The 15,065-nt window shown below is 39.9% G+C and overlaps 1 protein-coding gene across 1 annotated transcript in view; it reads right to left on the reverse strand.

Annotated features, from left to right (window-relative positions):
- Positions 1 to 15,065, reverse strand: part of LOC145785782 (uncharacterized) — a 33,586-nt gene that overhangs the window by 4,325 nt on the left and 14,196 nt on the right. Inside the window, exons 4-9 of the mRNA XM_082597492.1 lie at positions 12,726 to 12,849; positions 11,676 to 11,768; positions 4,943 to 5,097; positions 4,637 to 4,817; positions 2,363 to 2,476; positions 983 to 1,192 (exon numbers count right to left, since the gene is read on the reverse strand). Coding sequence (XP_082453618.1) covers positions 983 to 1,192; positions 2,363 to 2,476; positions 4,637 to 4,817; positions 4,943 to 5,097; positions 11,676 to 11,768; positions 12,726 to 12,849 — 877 coding nt within the window. The remainder of the gene's footprint in view (positions 1 to 982; positions 1,193 to 2,362; positions 2,477 to 4,636; positions 4,818 to 4,942; positions 5,098 to 11,675; positions 11,769 to 12,725; positions 12,850 to 15,065) is intronic.

The following is a 15,065-nucleotide window of genomic DNA, read 5'->3' on the forward strand; positions in this document are numbered from 1 at the left end:
TTTTACTGTTTGGTGGTAGAGGTGGCTATTTTACCACCAGAATGCTGAAGTGGGCCCGGTACTCATAAGGGGGCGGTACTTTACCATCTGACGGCTGAAATGGGTGTTTTAAGCTCTGATGGCAATTCCTTTAGATCTGATTATATTAAGATCTTGATAATGTTTGAAGTTGTGGAAATTTTTTTAAATCCGGGCCTCTTAAATATTCCGGGCCCGGGTCCAAAAGTACCACCTAGACCCCCCTGTCAACGCCCCTGGTTATGACTGAAACAAATCTTGCGAAAATGTCATTTTAGACTACCAATAGAAAAGCATGGATGATAATGTTTATATTTCTAATAAATAATAATGGCAATTGGTTTCAAAATCCCACTCAAAAAACGGATGTTTGAGAGTTTAGTTCCATTAAAAATTTCCGTTATTCAATTCGAAATGAAAGCTGACGTGGCAGGTAGATACGTCATTTTGACGTCATAGCAAATAACCTTGACAAAGTTTGGTTTGCTTTGTTCAGTCATTGAACTGAGATGTTATTCAAAAGTAAATACAAACTTACAATAAGAAAACATGAATGTGTTGAACATCTAATTCAAGCGGTAGTGATAATCTCTACACACGGCAACTATGCAGGTAGAAGTCGTGAAGTAAATCTTTTCATACGGAGTTGAAAGTGCTGGAACAATGGCAGTGATGCAATGGCTAGGTTTCAAAGGACCGAGGCCCCATAAAACTGACGTATTCTTACGTTGTTTGTTGCAAGGAACGAACAAGACCGGACAAACCGTTCATATCAATGCACCAACGAAGCCTGCATGCCACATGCCCGGTGAGCCAATCAGTGCTTCTTAATATTGGTAGATGTTGAATCAAAATGACTTATTTGCCGGCCGGAAGATGTAGCCTATGAATATTGTATGGAAGGACGTAAAGGCCAAGGAGGTGATTATTCTGATTAAGGAGATGTTCTTTAACCTTATCTCACCTTCATCACCAGCAGGGTCAAGGTCTCATTTTGCTGATGAACCGCTTTTGCTTGTTTCGTCAGAATGGTGTATACGTTTGAAGTCGTCATAGTTAGGTAGTGCACATCATCGTTGGCCGACCGTAATGATCTTGACAGGTTAGCCAATCGGTGGCTTTGATGACGTAACGCTTGGGAAAGTCCCTCTACTTGCTCCCGAAATACAGTCGTCTGAAAAACATGACATCAGCAGCAATCAGTGCTTTTATCGATGGGGAAGCTCTCTGCTAATCCGTTAGAATGATCACGGCAGGAGGTGGATGCAAAACCTTAGTTTAGATTATAGCTACTGCTCGATGTGCATAGGTCAGATCAATGTGATTAAAATCAACAAGTAGCCAACATAAGTTGACATTTTAACATCATGGCGTAGCCGGAACAGTCTAGCATTTCAGAAACTTTAAAAGTTGGAGTGAATCCTTTTTTGAAAACATTTTTTTCCGCGCCTTCATGTTCTGGAATATTTTGCAAGTTTTCAAACATTCCAAACTGACATTGAGCTAGAACAGGGAATGAACGGATTGCCAGTTGATGATGGATGAGCACATAGGTTTGTAGCAATAGAAGAATCCGCGCCATAACAAACCAATGACCATCGACTTTGATCGTGGCCGATCAGGTGTTGACCTTTCCCTCAACCTATCTTGCGGTGACCCGCTGACGTCACTACCGCCTTTTAACTGGCGACATGACGTCATTGTCTCATGCGATGTGGTTCTCAATATGACGTCAATATGCTTCTATAATTATATGTTGGTCGCTGTTGATGGATAACATTGAAACCTCTGCACTTCGCCGACAATTTGTCATAAGTAGAGTAAGTAGAGTAGTAGTAGTAAGTAGAGTATGTCATAAGTAGAGTAGACAACCGGGAACAGACATTGCCGTCGGCTGCAGCGTGGGTTAGGTGTACGTCGGAAGGCGTACACCGATGCATAGCGCTCAAGTCCGCTTTCCCGCAATGCAGGATAAAGATAAACAAACAAAAAAAAAACAAAATTTTAAAGCATCATTACTTTACACTGTCTCTGCTCTCTATTGCAACATTTTGTTGCAATTTTCAATCTCAAAAATGTTGCTCAAAGTAACAACAAATGAAAAAAATCAAAAAACACATTGTTTGACCAGGCGACCAGAACAGGCGCGATTAACCTAACTTGCATAACGCAGTAAGAATAAATTGGGTAATAATATGAAGACATCGTAAACCTGACGTAAATTAAAAATGAGCCCTGTCGATAAAAGATCTTAGCTGTTATAAAGCGACAATGAATAAAACCATAACAATATTATTATCAGCAATAGACTTAACGATTTGTACTCAACTTGATAACTTCCTACCTCAGTGATGGTCGGCGAGCGACTGATCGGGAAGATGTTTCCGCTCATGAGCGTGGCGTTCAGTCTGTCCACCCTGCTCCGAAGCGCGGTGTAATCGTTTGCTTGGTATCGAACCTACAGGACAAACCACATGAAAGCATCGCGATGTATTTGTGCAGCTAGACGTGAAGCAAAAATAAACGTGATGCTTTTAAAACATTTCAATCTCGGAAAGCTCAAGATGGTGTACACAAGATTTGCTCAACGAGTTGTTTGGAACTTGAAGTCGTGTACTTGATCTATCTATGCTCAAACAACCGCAGCTTATTGCCTTCATCATTTGTTATCAATGCTCTGATGGACTTGAAACCTTCAATTAGGTTTCAAGTCTATCGTCACGAAGACACCAGATCATGTGGAGCGGTGGATCTCCACAATACGTGGAAGGTTGTGTTAGAATACTTCAACTTGTTTGGTGAAAAATTCGATCATTTATAAATGATAGCACGGTCATAAGAGAGTGACCTTGAAGATTGTCTTATTATATTATATATTATTATATATATTATATTATATATTATATTATTATTATTATTATTATATTATTTTATTGTAAGATTGAAGATTACTTGAAGAGTGGATTGAAATATGAAAAGTGCTCTGTAAGTAAATTTGAACTTGCTCAGTTGAATGAATGCGTTTCCTGCCGTGCAGCTTATAAGGGAAGTGAGAAGCATAAACAAGCGAGATCAATATAGAAATGAAACAACGTCGGACAAAGAAAGAACAGAAAGCCTTCCTTCTTGCTCAGTAATGCAGCTGTGCAAGTAATTCTACGTCACTACTCCACGTTGCTTTCACAACGCGGAAGCGAATAATAAATTTATTGGCGGATTTTCCTCCATAATCCGCTTTGATAGGTCATTGAAATGTTTGTTTTTAACTTTGATTACCGGTAAAAAGAAAAGGTAAGGTAGTTTGTTTTCCAAACTTAACTTCCGGAAATTGGAAGTGCGCCAACATTTGCCAACGTTCTCCTCTAAACGCGGCTGATTGAGTTCGATGGAAGGCTAACGTCGACATCAGTATTTGGGAAAATGGTAGGCCTAATTGTGAATTATTTTATTAAGCATTTCAAGTTTATATCAAAAACTCTTAAGCACTCCAAATTTTGGCCAAAAGCAACAGAACCGCGCCCCTGTATGGAATCATAGTGCTCATACTCACCTGCTCGACAAACCCATTAACAAAGCCTTTCGTATTGTATCGGAACCTACACCTGCTGAGTTTTTACCAGTTTTTTTAGGTATCGCCCAGCCGAGCTGCGCCGCAGAGCTGCCACACTCTCCTTGGCTCGCCGGTCACTAGAGCCCTTCCATGCGCTTCACACCTGCATCACCAAACCAGCTACAAAGAAACGCATCAAATCAAGAAGCCCTTTTGTTGCTCAAGCCCAATCCTCACTGAAGGATAACACCAGTGCTTCATCTTGGATCACCAACACCTGGAAAGAAGAGTGGACACACAACACCTCCAGACTCAACTCTTTTGTCCCTGACCCATGCTTCCAGGAAAGAATCGCAGCCGACCTGCTTGGGTACGGCTGAATCTGCTTCGTACGGTATTGGGCGCTTCAGATCCATGATGCACAAATAGGGCCTATCAGCATCTGAGGCATGCAACTGTGGTGCAGAGGAACAGACAGCAGATCATGTACTATGCCAATTCCCGATTTTTACTCCACCAAGAGCAGTTGGTCTGTCAACGCTGGAGGACTCTACCATTAAGTGGCTTCTCGAGGAGTGCCCGAACATTTGACCCCGATGAAATGTAGTCGAAAAAATAACTTCTCATACGAAAGGAATGTCCTTTTATTGAAGTAAACTACGAATGTTGGTCCGATTGTGCCAAACAAAAAGTCACAGTTTGTAAGTGGCACTAACTAACTTGCTTTCTTGGTCTTTTAACTTTTAAGTCATTGCTGCTGCATCAAAACAGATATTTTCAGCTTAAAGTGGAAAAAGTTCTTTTTCGTGTAACAGGTATTTATTCTGCTGTATCCACCAGAGTTTACTCACTCTTTTACCATTTAATAGCGAAATGTTGGCTCGGACTGCAGTAAAGTCTTTTACAAAGCAACCAATCTTTGGCTTCACATGCAGATCTCCACCTTCAATTGGCGGGAGAAAGAAAATGGATGCAATCAATGGAACGCCTATACTTGAAATATTGAGAACCGCAGATGCAGAGAAAGTAATTATGAATAGATATTTTTACACATATGTTGATCCTCACCTGCATTTCAATGACGTTCACCCGACTCTTTGTGACGTGCAACTTCTGCTCAACTTCGATCAAGGTTTGGTTGTTATGGGCAACAGCATCTCCCAACATTCGGTTAGAGGCAAAGCTTGATTGAAGTAGATTCTGCTGCTCATTGATGGAAGAACTAAATCCTTCCAACTTTTCCGAATGCCTGCAAGAACAAATACTATTGCTTTCTCCATGTACAAAACTATACTTTGCTATGAATTTAATGTTTGTTTTGATATACAGTAACAATCACCGGATTGTAGTTGTGACACTTCACAGCAACCCCACCTGGCTATTGATTGCTTTATTTCGGCTATGGCTCTTTGCTGCCCTCCAAGCTGAGGATGCAATTCATCCATCACTCTTCGATAGCTCCTTTCTGCAATTTCTTCTGGAGATATCCTGTTTTCCGTTAGATCTTCATACTGAAGCTCAATTTCCTCCTGAAAGATATAAAAGTCAAATGAAGATCTTTATTATCTTTGATGAAACAACTTATGGAATGCACGAAAAAAGCATCGAAGAAGCTGCAAGAAGCTTAGAAACACGCGGTAACATTAAAAACATCTCCATTGAAACCCATGAAGTCCAAATCTTTCATTGCGTCGGCAGCATAGTTCTATCAATCTTGAATATTTCCACAACGTTCGGTGTGTTAGGTTAGAATCAAAGGGTGGTAGGTTTGAACAGAGCCCCAGGCTAGAATCTGTGTCTGGCAGACAAGCTCTAGCCCGATATGCTTTAATTTGCATCGAATAAGGCCAACCTCGTGGCTGTCCTAGGTCAGTTGTCGATACGACATTAGTAACTGGCTAGAGCAGTGGTTCCCAACCTGGTGTTCGCAGACCCCTTGGGGGTCCGTGAGAAAGCATCTGGGGGTCCGTGATTACCTTGATGAATTTTGGAAAAAAAAAACTTTGTTCTATATGCACGGATGGACCACCAGTTATGCTCGGGAACAAATCTGGATTTGCTGCTTTAGTAAAAAACGAAGCTTCTCGCGTGGTTGTTACCCATTGCTTCTTGCACAGGTACGCCTTAGCAGCAAAGACTTTAGCCTACTAGCAAGTCTCAAAGAAATTCTGACGAATTGCGTGAAAGTCGTTAATTTCATCAAAAGCAGAGCTGTAAACCACCGTACTTTTAAAGCACTCTGTCAAGAAGTAGGGTCAGATTACGGAGTACTTTTGTATCATTCTGAGGTACGTTGGTTATCTAGGAAAGTTTTAAAACGACTGCAGCAGCTAAAAAATGAGGTATCAACTCTTTTGAAAGCAATAGGAAGTCCCCTCTAAAAATTGTTCGAGAGTAAAAGTTTTCTATACAGCATGGCATACTTAGCCGATATTTTCGGTCAGATTAACAATGTTAATCGTGGCATTCAAGAACCAGGTGTGACAATAATTGATGCAGCTGAAAAACTGAAAGCGTTTTTAGCCAAGTTGCCGGTTTGGAAACGCAGATTGGAAGCAGGTAATTACGCTAACTTTCCAATGTTAGAAGATCTTATCTTGATGGATGAAACTCAAAGAGAATGTACTCATTTGATCTCTATGAGAGAAAATGTTGCTCACACTTGAAACCCTGCAAATCTCATTTCAACATTATTTTAATTTAGAAAATCTGCCGAACGAAGTTGAAACATGGATTCGAAATCCTTTTCTTTTTGACTCGAACAACATTAGCGATGACGATCTCAGTAAAGATGACCTAATTGATTTGAGATCAAAAGAGTTATTACGCATTGAATTTTATTTAAAAACTATGGAAGAATTTTGGTGCTCACAACTGCAAACCTACCCATTCTTGGCAAAGCAAGCGATTATTGTTTTGTTACCACTCATAACCACTTAACCTTTGCGAGGCAGGATTCTCAGCTCTTGTTACAATAAAAACAACATCGAAATCGCCTGGACACTGGACAGTGGACGTTGAAGATGACATGCGTGTTGTATTGTCAAAAACTCAACCGCAGTTCAGTCGTTTAGTTCAGGAAAGGCAACAACAACCATCTCATAAAATTTGCTTACGTTGAAAAAGTTTCGGCATGACACTTTGGGTCACCTTAATATTCAAATACTGCTGACATTTCTTGAACAATCCATTCATTTTCTTATTTGAGCAACTGTTTAACCTGATATTTGCCGCAGGAGTCACAGCGGCAATGCAATATGACACCGTACAGTAGTTGAGTAGCATAATTATTACAATAGTCAATAATACTGTGATTGAACTGACTGTGAAAATAAATTTCTTTGCTATAGTCAATTTAATTGAGTTTCAGGAAAAATTTAGGTAGGGGTCCGCAGAATTAATAATTTGTCTAAAGGGGTCCGTGACAACAAAAAGGTTGGGAACCACTGGGCTAGAGCCTCACATTTTCAGTGACGCGGGTTTGTGTTTTCAAATCTGGGGTGACTGGTTTGTGAGAAACCTGTGCTGTCAAGCTGCTAGCGGTTATCAACACTTGTTTTTTTCAGATTTATTGTTTTTTTCCTTATTACCTAAGCACATAGGCGTAGCCAGGGGGGGGAAGGCGAAAGGGGGCATGCACCCCCCAAGTTTTCAAAGTTTAGATTCCAAAGTTGAGCCCTTTGTTGAAAATATAATAAAGTTTGTAGAAACTTATATCGTTTTCCAAGAGCTCTGGCTATTAACACTCAAGGACTTGTTTTAGACACACAGAAACACACCAATAAATTTTGCAAATCGCAAATCGCGCAAAATTTACGCGATTTACGTTTCTTTTAACTAATTTGTGGAAGCAATTTCAGAATGGCTTACTCTGTTGGGGTTTTGTGTAGTTATTGAGTTTTTGTGTAGCTGAGTTTTTGGTGTTCTCTAATTTTAGCCGCAGGTTTAGCCTGTTCGTGTGTAAGAGCTACCTTTAATAAGTTAATAGCTGTTTATCTGCTAATAAATTTCATACAAATATTACCTTAAAAGTGTTTCCAGAAAGCGCTATAGTCCATTATTTGAGTATAATTTTGCAATAATTTTGCGGGGGAGCATGCCCCCTGACCCCCCTAGAATACCCGTGCCTTCGACACGCTCTAACCCCCCACCAGCTTTATTGCTTCCCTTGCTCAACCCACCAGGATACGCCACTGCACATCAGGTGGCGATGGCTCAAATCAAACACTTTGTCGTTCTCTTCAATTCATCAAATATTTGGCTCCCCCCAAATTTTTTCTTGGCTACGCGACTGCCTAAGCAACTGTTTAGTGCTCATGTAGGCTACTATTTAAACCTTGTCAAGTTTTTCCACCATTATCTGGTAAATTCAGCCGATATGAGTTCAACCCGTGGCCTACTCAAATAGATGGCCTAAACACTGTGCACAAAACTTTAGAACTGAAGGCTGAAGTCGATTGCAGATAAACGTGTTACTTGGAGCCTATGTAGGCCTAAAATAAGTGTTTTTATTTATTTGTTTCAGTGCTCAAGTCTTTTTTATCATGAAAAGATTTCATGTAATAAAAAAATTAACATTTATCAAGTAATGTATCTCGGCAGCCGATTGTAGCAAAAATTGACAGCGATAGACACCGTGTTTCGTGGTTGTGATTATGGCATGGTACACCGTTATGGTTAGCGAATCGCGATTGCTCGCTGTACTAGTGAGTAGCCTATATACTCAGCTTTGTGCTGATGGCCAGGAAGAACGCTCGCTTCTTCACAATATCCTCCCTTGGCGCTTGCTGGTTTTGATGGCTCTTTTCTTTTCACAAGATAAGAGTTAAACTCACTGGTAAAGGCGGTGGCTGATAGTTTGTGGCAGAATTAGTGGTGCAATACGGACGAGCTCAGCCTAAAAAAACAGCCTCGTGGGCGAAACACGGTGTCTATCGCTGTCAATTCTTGCTACAATCGGCTGCCGAGAAACATAGTTGATTGGTTGGTCTAAATGGCTAGCGTGGAAGCTACACCGTTATGGTTAGCGAATCGCAATTGCTCGCTGGACTATAGTGAGTGCTCACTGCTCAGCCTTGTGCTGCGATAATCAGGAAGAAGGCTCCCTTCTTCACATTTATCAAGTCATGTCAAACACCATTCATTGGTTCTAGCAATGAATAAAATTTTCGATATGTAGATTCAATAGTTTGCATTGGCAGGTATAGTTTTATCAAATATCAATTTGTTAAACTTCAGATTGGAAAAAAGCACTGAAAGAATTGAACATTGAAACCATTTGAAGAAACATTTCAGGCAATTGTAGAACCCAAGTATACTTTTATCTGCAATCGACTTCAGTCTTCAGTTCTGAAATCTTGTGTACGGTGTGAGGTTCAACCCATGAACAAAGTAAGCCATTGTGAAACGGAAATCGAACATTATCCATGGAATTTGCTGAATGATTGAATTTTTTCATCTCACTCAAACAATGAAAAGCTTTCAGCTTCTGGTTATTTATATTTTTCTTCCAATTGATAAAATCCTTATCTGACGAGAAGTGGACTGCAAAGATTTAAATATATAAAATCTATAGATGCCGTTGGTATGTGTGACTTAACAAATGTTGCCAGTGCATTCAATATTTTTCAAAGCACCAGATGACTTACCCATCAAACAATCATTCATTGTTTAGATAGATAGCTTAGATAGATAATAAACGAAATCGCGGCATTATGCAACAGTCTTTGTCATTTGCTTCACACGAATCAAGAAAACAAACAGCCAAGCTCTGGTCATGAGGCGTTAAGTGGTTCGGATGGACATTGCAACACAATAGGCGGTTGGAAGCAGATTAAGACGCAACCGAGTGTTTTCAAGAGGGATCGAACCAAGATCTTGTCGAAATTCATGCAGGCGCTCTTGCTTCTTCCAATTGCTTTAATTAGACGGCGATCACCTGAATGAGAAATGAACGCGAAGCAATCAAACTTTTTCCCAGGCCCTACTTTGAAGTAGCGATAAGCAGTTGTCCATCAAATATCCACAACTAGTGCATCCCAAATTCAAAAAGTGAGATTTGCAAAAGAAGTCAAGAAACAACATATCTATGGAACAGGGAGTTTAAAAGATCACGACGCTTTGGGCGCAGCAAGTGTCAACATACGATGAGGAAGTGTCAATCACAAGTACAAGCCGCAAGTTCAATGAAAAGTGACACAATTATTTTTCTTTGGATTTACTCCTGACACATTGTCGCAACGTATTTTGAACCATCGGACAATATTTTGGTAAATAACGAAATAATTGACTGGCAGTTGATCAGGAATTCACCATTCAAGCAAAGAACCAACTTTTGATGTAAACCGTCAAGAATGCAGCTTGATTGATTGAATGCACACATACAATTACACAATTTTAATGAAACCTGCAACTTTATTCTATCTATCTTTGCTAGGCTCGGTTTGCAAACTTCGACATTTTTTCCGTGGGAAAATGAGCCGTATCTTTCCACAAACATTTTGATAAAGTTGAACTTGTTGATACCAAACACAAAAATAACACACGAGCTATGTGAATCAGGATAAAAAGTGTTTGACTGGCGAGTGAGTGGCAACAAACTAACTGCTTACTAATGAAGATTAATTATTGAACTCCACAAGATATCACGACACTTCAACTTAATGGAAACAAAACACAAGAATTCCAGACCAATGTCCACAAATGGTCAATCTTTCAAATTGTGTTTTCTGATGCCATACGTTGAAGTGATGAAAAAGGGGCGTTCAGAAGAATGGTTTCTCGAAATAATCAGTGGCGAGATGGCAATGCCTCTTATTGTCCGATGGTTTGATGAAGACAATCTCGACCACTCCAAAACATCATTATTGTTTGATACCTTTTATTTTTGAAAACTGAGGGAAAAGAACTACACGTGTGCTCTCTACCAGTGCATAAGTCGAACACTGATTAAACTTAACATAAACACGTTGCAGTCAGCGCAAGAATGTAGCTTCTGGAGAATCGGACATTCCTCGCGCTGATTGCAACAAGCAGTGCTTCCAGCATATTATTGCAAATACTACAACAATTATGACGTCATCACTCACAAGTCGCGACTTGCACGAGTGGTGAAACCATTTACCGGACGTCCAAACAGGACGTCAGTTCGACACCCACCGCAAACATGAGACTGCGTTCTGGTAAGAAACTTAATGACACACCTCAAGGAGAGCACGAAGATTAGCTTCATCTAAACCAGTGGTTCTCAACGGGGCAGTACCGCCCCCCGGGGTGGCGTTTTGATTTTGCAGGGGGGCTGTATGATTACCTCGGCTTAAAGGGGGCATTCTGGTTTAACCCATCTACCGCCGAGCGTAACGATTTCGTCAAAGAGCTCGTATCTTCGTGGTAGCATTTCCTACCTCATACCTGGTGGAAAAGAGATTCAGCTGTGTTGTTCTGCTACATACCAAACAGCGAAACCCACTTGACATATTCATAAGAAGTGATTTTCGATTGTTTCTCATTGCCTTTACACCGGATGTGAAGAAACTAGCATTTTCTCACCAAGCCCAAGGTTCACACTGACTACCAGTAGGCCTAGCCTATAATGTTTTCATGCTCGGAAATATATATTTGCTTTTCATCAAATAAGATATAGTTAGTTACTATAGTCTCTAAAACCCTTACAGCCTGTTTTACCCTAAAAGGGGGATCATCAAAAGGTCCTTATTGTAATAAAAATAGAATTATACTTGAATAACCCCTTTTAGGGTAAAACAGGCTGTAAGGGTTTTAGAGATTGGTAACTAGCCTATATTTGATGCAATTATATCACTCTGCTTGGCTTTGTGCTTGGTATTGAGCACTTTTTGTAGTATAAATAAATAGTATAGCCTACTGTATATTGTTTTATTTTGCTTTTTGTAATTAATCGTTTTTGTTGGAGGGCGGTAAAATTTTGCAAGTTCATGAAGGGGGCGTTGGGCCAAAAAGGTTGAGAAACACTGATCTAAACCTTCAACGGGCTGTGACCGGATAAAAGTCTGGATTCTACCAAAAATCAACTTTAAATATAATTAATTTAACGTCATTTGTTAACCTAGTTCAGTGCAATGATCATCACCTCCTGCCCCAACACAGTTGGATTCCATCTACCTTCCAGTGCAGCCGCCTCTCCAACCCCCTCGTACAACACTTGGAGACCATCCACCAGTTGCTGCAAGAAAGTAACAAATACATTGAGTTAGCAAACAAACAATGGAATCTATCAAGTTTCATTTTCGGAAAGCGTTTGTCTTGAACTGCTCAACTCAATAAGAGGCCGGGACCTCAAATGCTTCACTTCACTTTTTCTCAACCGGTTTCACAATGATTACATTTTTGACAATAAGATAAAGAACTGTATTGTTACCAGCACAGGACTCCGACTCCTGCGTTTATAATTCGCCGACTCCGACTTTGACTTCAGTGTTGCCAAATATTTAAATTTTTCTCCTTTTTTTATTTTTCAAAAAATTAAATTCACTTTAAATTGTGATCAAAATTGAAACGGCGACTTTCAAAAGAACTGACAAGAACAAACACTTCTATTTTCTAGTGAAGTTGCAGAGCTCAATACGGAGAACAAGAAACAATATTTTGAAAAAAAAGATGCATGCAAAAATTTTGTAGTTTATTGTTTTATATCAAGCCGGAGTTGGAATCGACCTTTACGAAGACTCCGGACAAGTCAAAATCCTTTTCACTCAACGACTCCGACTCCACAGCCCGATAAAAAGGCACGAATCGAATCTCGGTATAAAACGAGAAACAAGAATGCTTGTGTTGGCTGCTGTGTAGTTTCTGCCAAATGCTTCAAATGCTTCTTCAATGTTTGACAGAAGTTTATTTTTCCAAGTTTACTTATTGATCTGTCGACGCAGCAGACTCTTCTTCAAGTTCAGCAATCATAGTCACGACCAGCCATCCCACCATTCCTTTCGGGTAAACTATACAACACCATCGTAAAATTGTAATTGTTTTAAGGACTTATGAGACCACATCAAAGACTCGTATATTCTCCATCCGACTCCGCAACCCTGGTTTTACTGCAGACGTTTCTCATAGTAAGAATTGTTGATACACGAATTATCCCAACCAGAGTAGAGGCGATAGACCAACAGCAATCTCATACCTGAAGCTGCGTGATCTTCTTGGAATTATTGAAGGCCGCTTCAAAGACCTGGAAATATTGTCTGTCCTGTCGGGATTGGTGACTTTCAATCTGTTGGATCTTGTGGAAGGAATCGGTTTGGTAGCTGAAAGTCAAATTAGGCCAGTCAGCAGTGGGATCATGGCTATGCTATTGCTATGGTTAGGCTACCGACAAGGTGCAGTGAACAACTGAAACATGGCTACCGCGTTTATTTGCTCGTTTTACGTATTTTTCCTTTTATTTTTGTTTTTAAAATCTTTTTCCCGTTTTTATACATGTGCTAGCTGAAGATGCTATCATTAGGCTATAACAAAATTGATTATTTTTAATAAATTATGCTAAGAGGTTGCTGTGCGACTGCTAGCATTGGATGAATGCGAATTAGCGTGCGCATCACACAGTAACTTACATGAAAATTCGATAACCACTTGCAGTGTAGCACTCTATCAGTGAGTTCGTGGAACCGCATGATCCACTATACGTTGTTTATGGTTTATGATCGTCATTTGTGTTATGGTGTAGCCAGGGTTGGAAGTCGTTAGTCAAAAAGCAATGACTATTTCACTATACGATAGTGCCCAAAAAAGCAATGACTTTCCGCTATCGATACTTAAAAAAAGCAACAAATAGCAATTACTAAAAATTGACTGGCCAAACAAAGCCCAAAAACAAGCAACCCGCAAACTCAAAAAAGGTACCAAAACTCGAAAAAAAAAACAATCCCAAGCTTGCGGGAAAACCGCAAGGTTTGCAACACTGTTAACGGCTCTCACTGGCATGGTTTTTCTGAACCGAAAAATTATCCTTAATCCTTTAAAGTTCGAAAACCGGAAGGGGACTAGGTCGGATAGTAATCCGAAAACCAAATCTCGTAAATTCGTTTTGACGACAAAGTAAGTGAACAACAAAAAATGATTCAGCAGTTCTCCTAAATATCGATTAGTGAAAAACGAATAATGATTTCATTGCTTGGATAAAAAAGCAGTGAATAACGCGCATTCGATATTTATTTTTAAAAGGAATGGGTATAAGCATTCGATATTCAGAAAGCAACGAATAACGCTATCGAATAGTGACAACTAGTCGTTACTTCCAACCCTGGGTGTAGCCTACAGTGGTCATCGTGGTGATAATTCTGGTGGTCAGTGCCGTCCTTACATGAAGTGGAATGATGTAACCTCAATACAATTAAACTTTGAATATATCTGACATCATTTTGCAATATTTCAACGTGTTACGTTGAACTGTTGCGTATGGCTAGCCTACATTACAAGTAAACCAGAAGTTCTGCCATCTAGAAAAGTAGCCTAAAGAAATGTGCCTTTTCAACTACAACTTTATTAGCTTAGTTGCATTCATTTCTTCTACGTTTGTGCGAAGCGGGCTTTTCTTTTTTTTCAAGGCATCCATCCTTGCGTCTGGGTTGCCTTGATCGCTGGGAAATATGAAAAAATACCACTTCAAAAACGTGTGAACATTTCCTGTTAAATTTTAAGACAACCTTAACATGAAAGGGACGGGCCAAAAGTCGGACGCGATGAAACGTTCACCTTTAAAAGCCTTCCTGCGTAATGGTTTGATCAATGTTTACTTACGAAAAAGTATTTTCGACAAAAACAACCTTGAGGGCAGACGCTTTGGATAGGCGCTTTCACATGGGGCCATAGGCGTAGCCAGGGGGGCGAACGGGGCCATGCCCCCCCAAATTTTCAAAGTTTGGATTCCGAAGTTGAATCCTTTGTTGAAAATATAATATAATTTGTATAAATTTATATTGTTTTCCAAGACATCTGGCTATTAACACCCCCCAGGACTTGTTTTAGACACACAGAAAGACACCAATAAATTTTGCAAATCGTAAATCGCGCAAAGTTTACGCGATTTACGCTTCTTTTAACTAATCTGTGGAAGCAATTTCAGAATCGCTTACTCTGTAGGGTTTTTGTGTAGCTAAGTTTTTTGTGTTCTCTAATTTTAGCCGCAGTTTTTGCCCGTTTGTGTGTAGATAAGAGCTACCTTTAATAAGTTAATAGCTGTTTATTTGCTAATAAGTTTCATACAAATATTACCCTGAAAGTGTTTCCAGAAAGCGTTATAATCCATTATTTAAGTGTAATTTTGCAATAATTTTCCGGGAGAGCATGCTCCCTGACCCCCCTAGAATACGCGTGCCTTCGGGACGCTCTAACCCCCACCAGCTTTATTGCTTCCGTTGCTCAACCCACCAGGATGCGCCACTGCACATCAGGTGGCGATGTCTTAAATCAAACATTTTGTCGTTCTCTTCAATTCATCAAATATTTGGCCCCCCCCAAAAAA

Source organism: Aplidium turbinatum, chromosome 16 (genome assembly GCF_918807975.1).
Source record: "Aplidium turbinatum chromosome 16, kaAplTurb1.1, whole genome shotgun sequence".
NCBI classification, from domain to species: domain Eukaryota; kingdom Metazoa; phylum Chordata; class Ascidiacea; order Aplousobranchia; family Polyclinidae; genus Aplidium; species Aplidium turbinatum.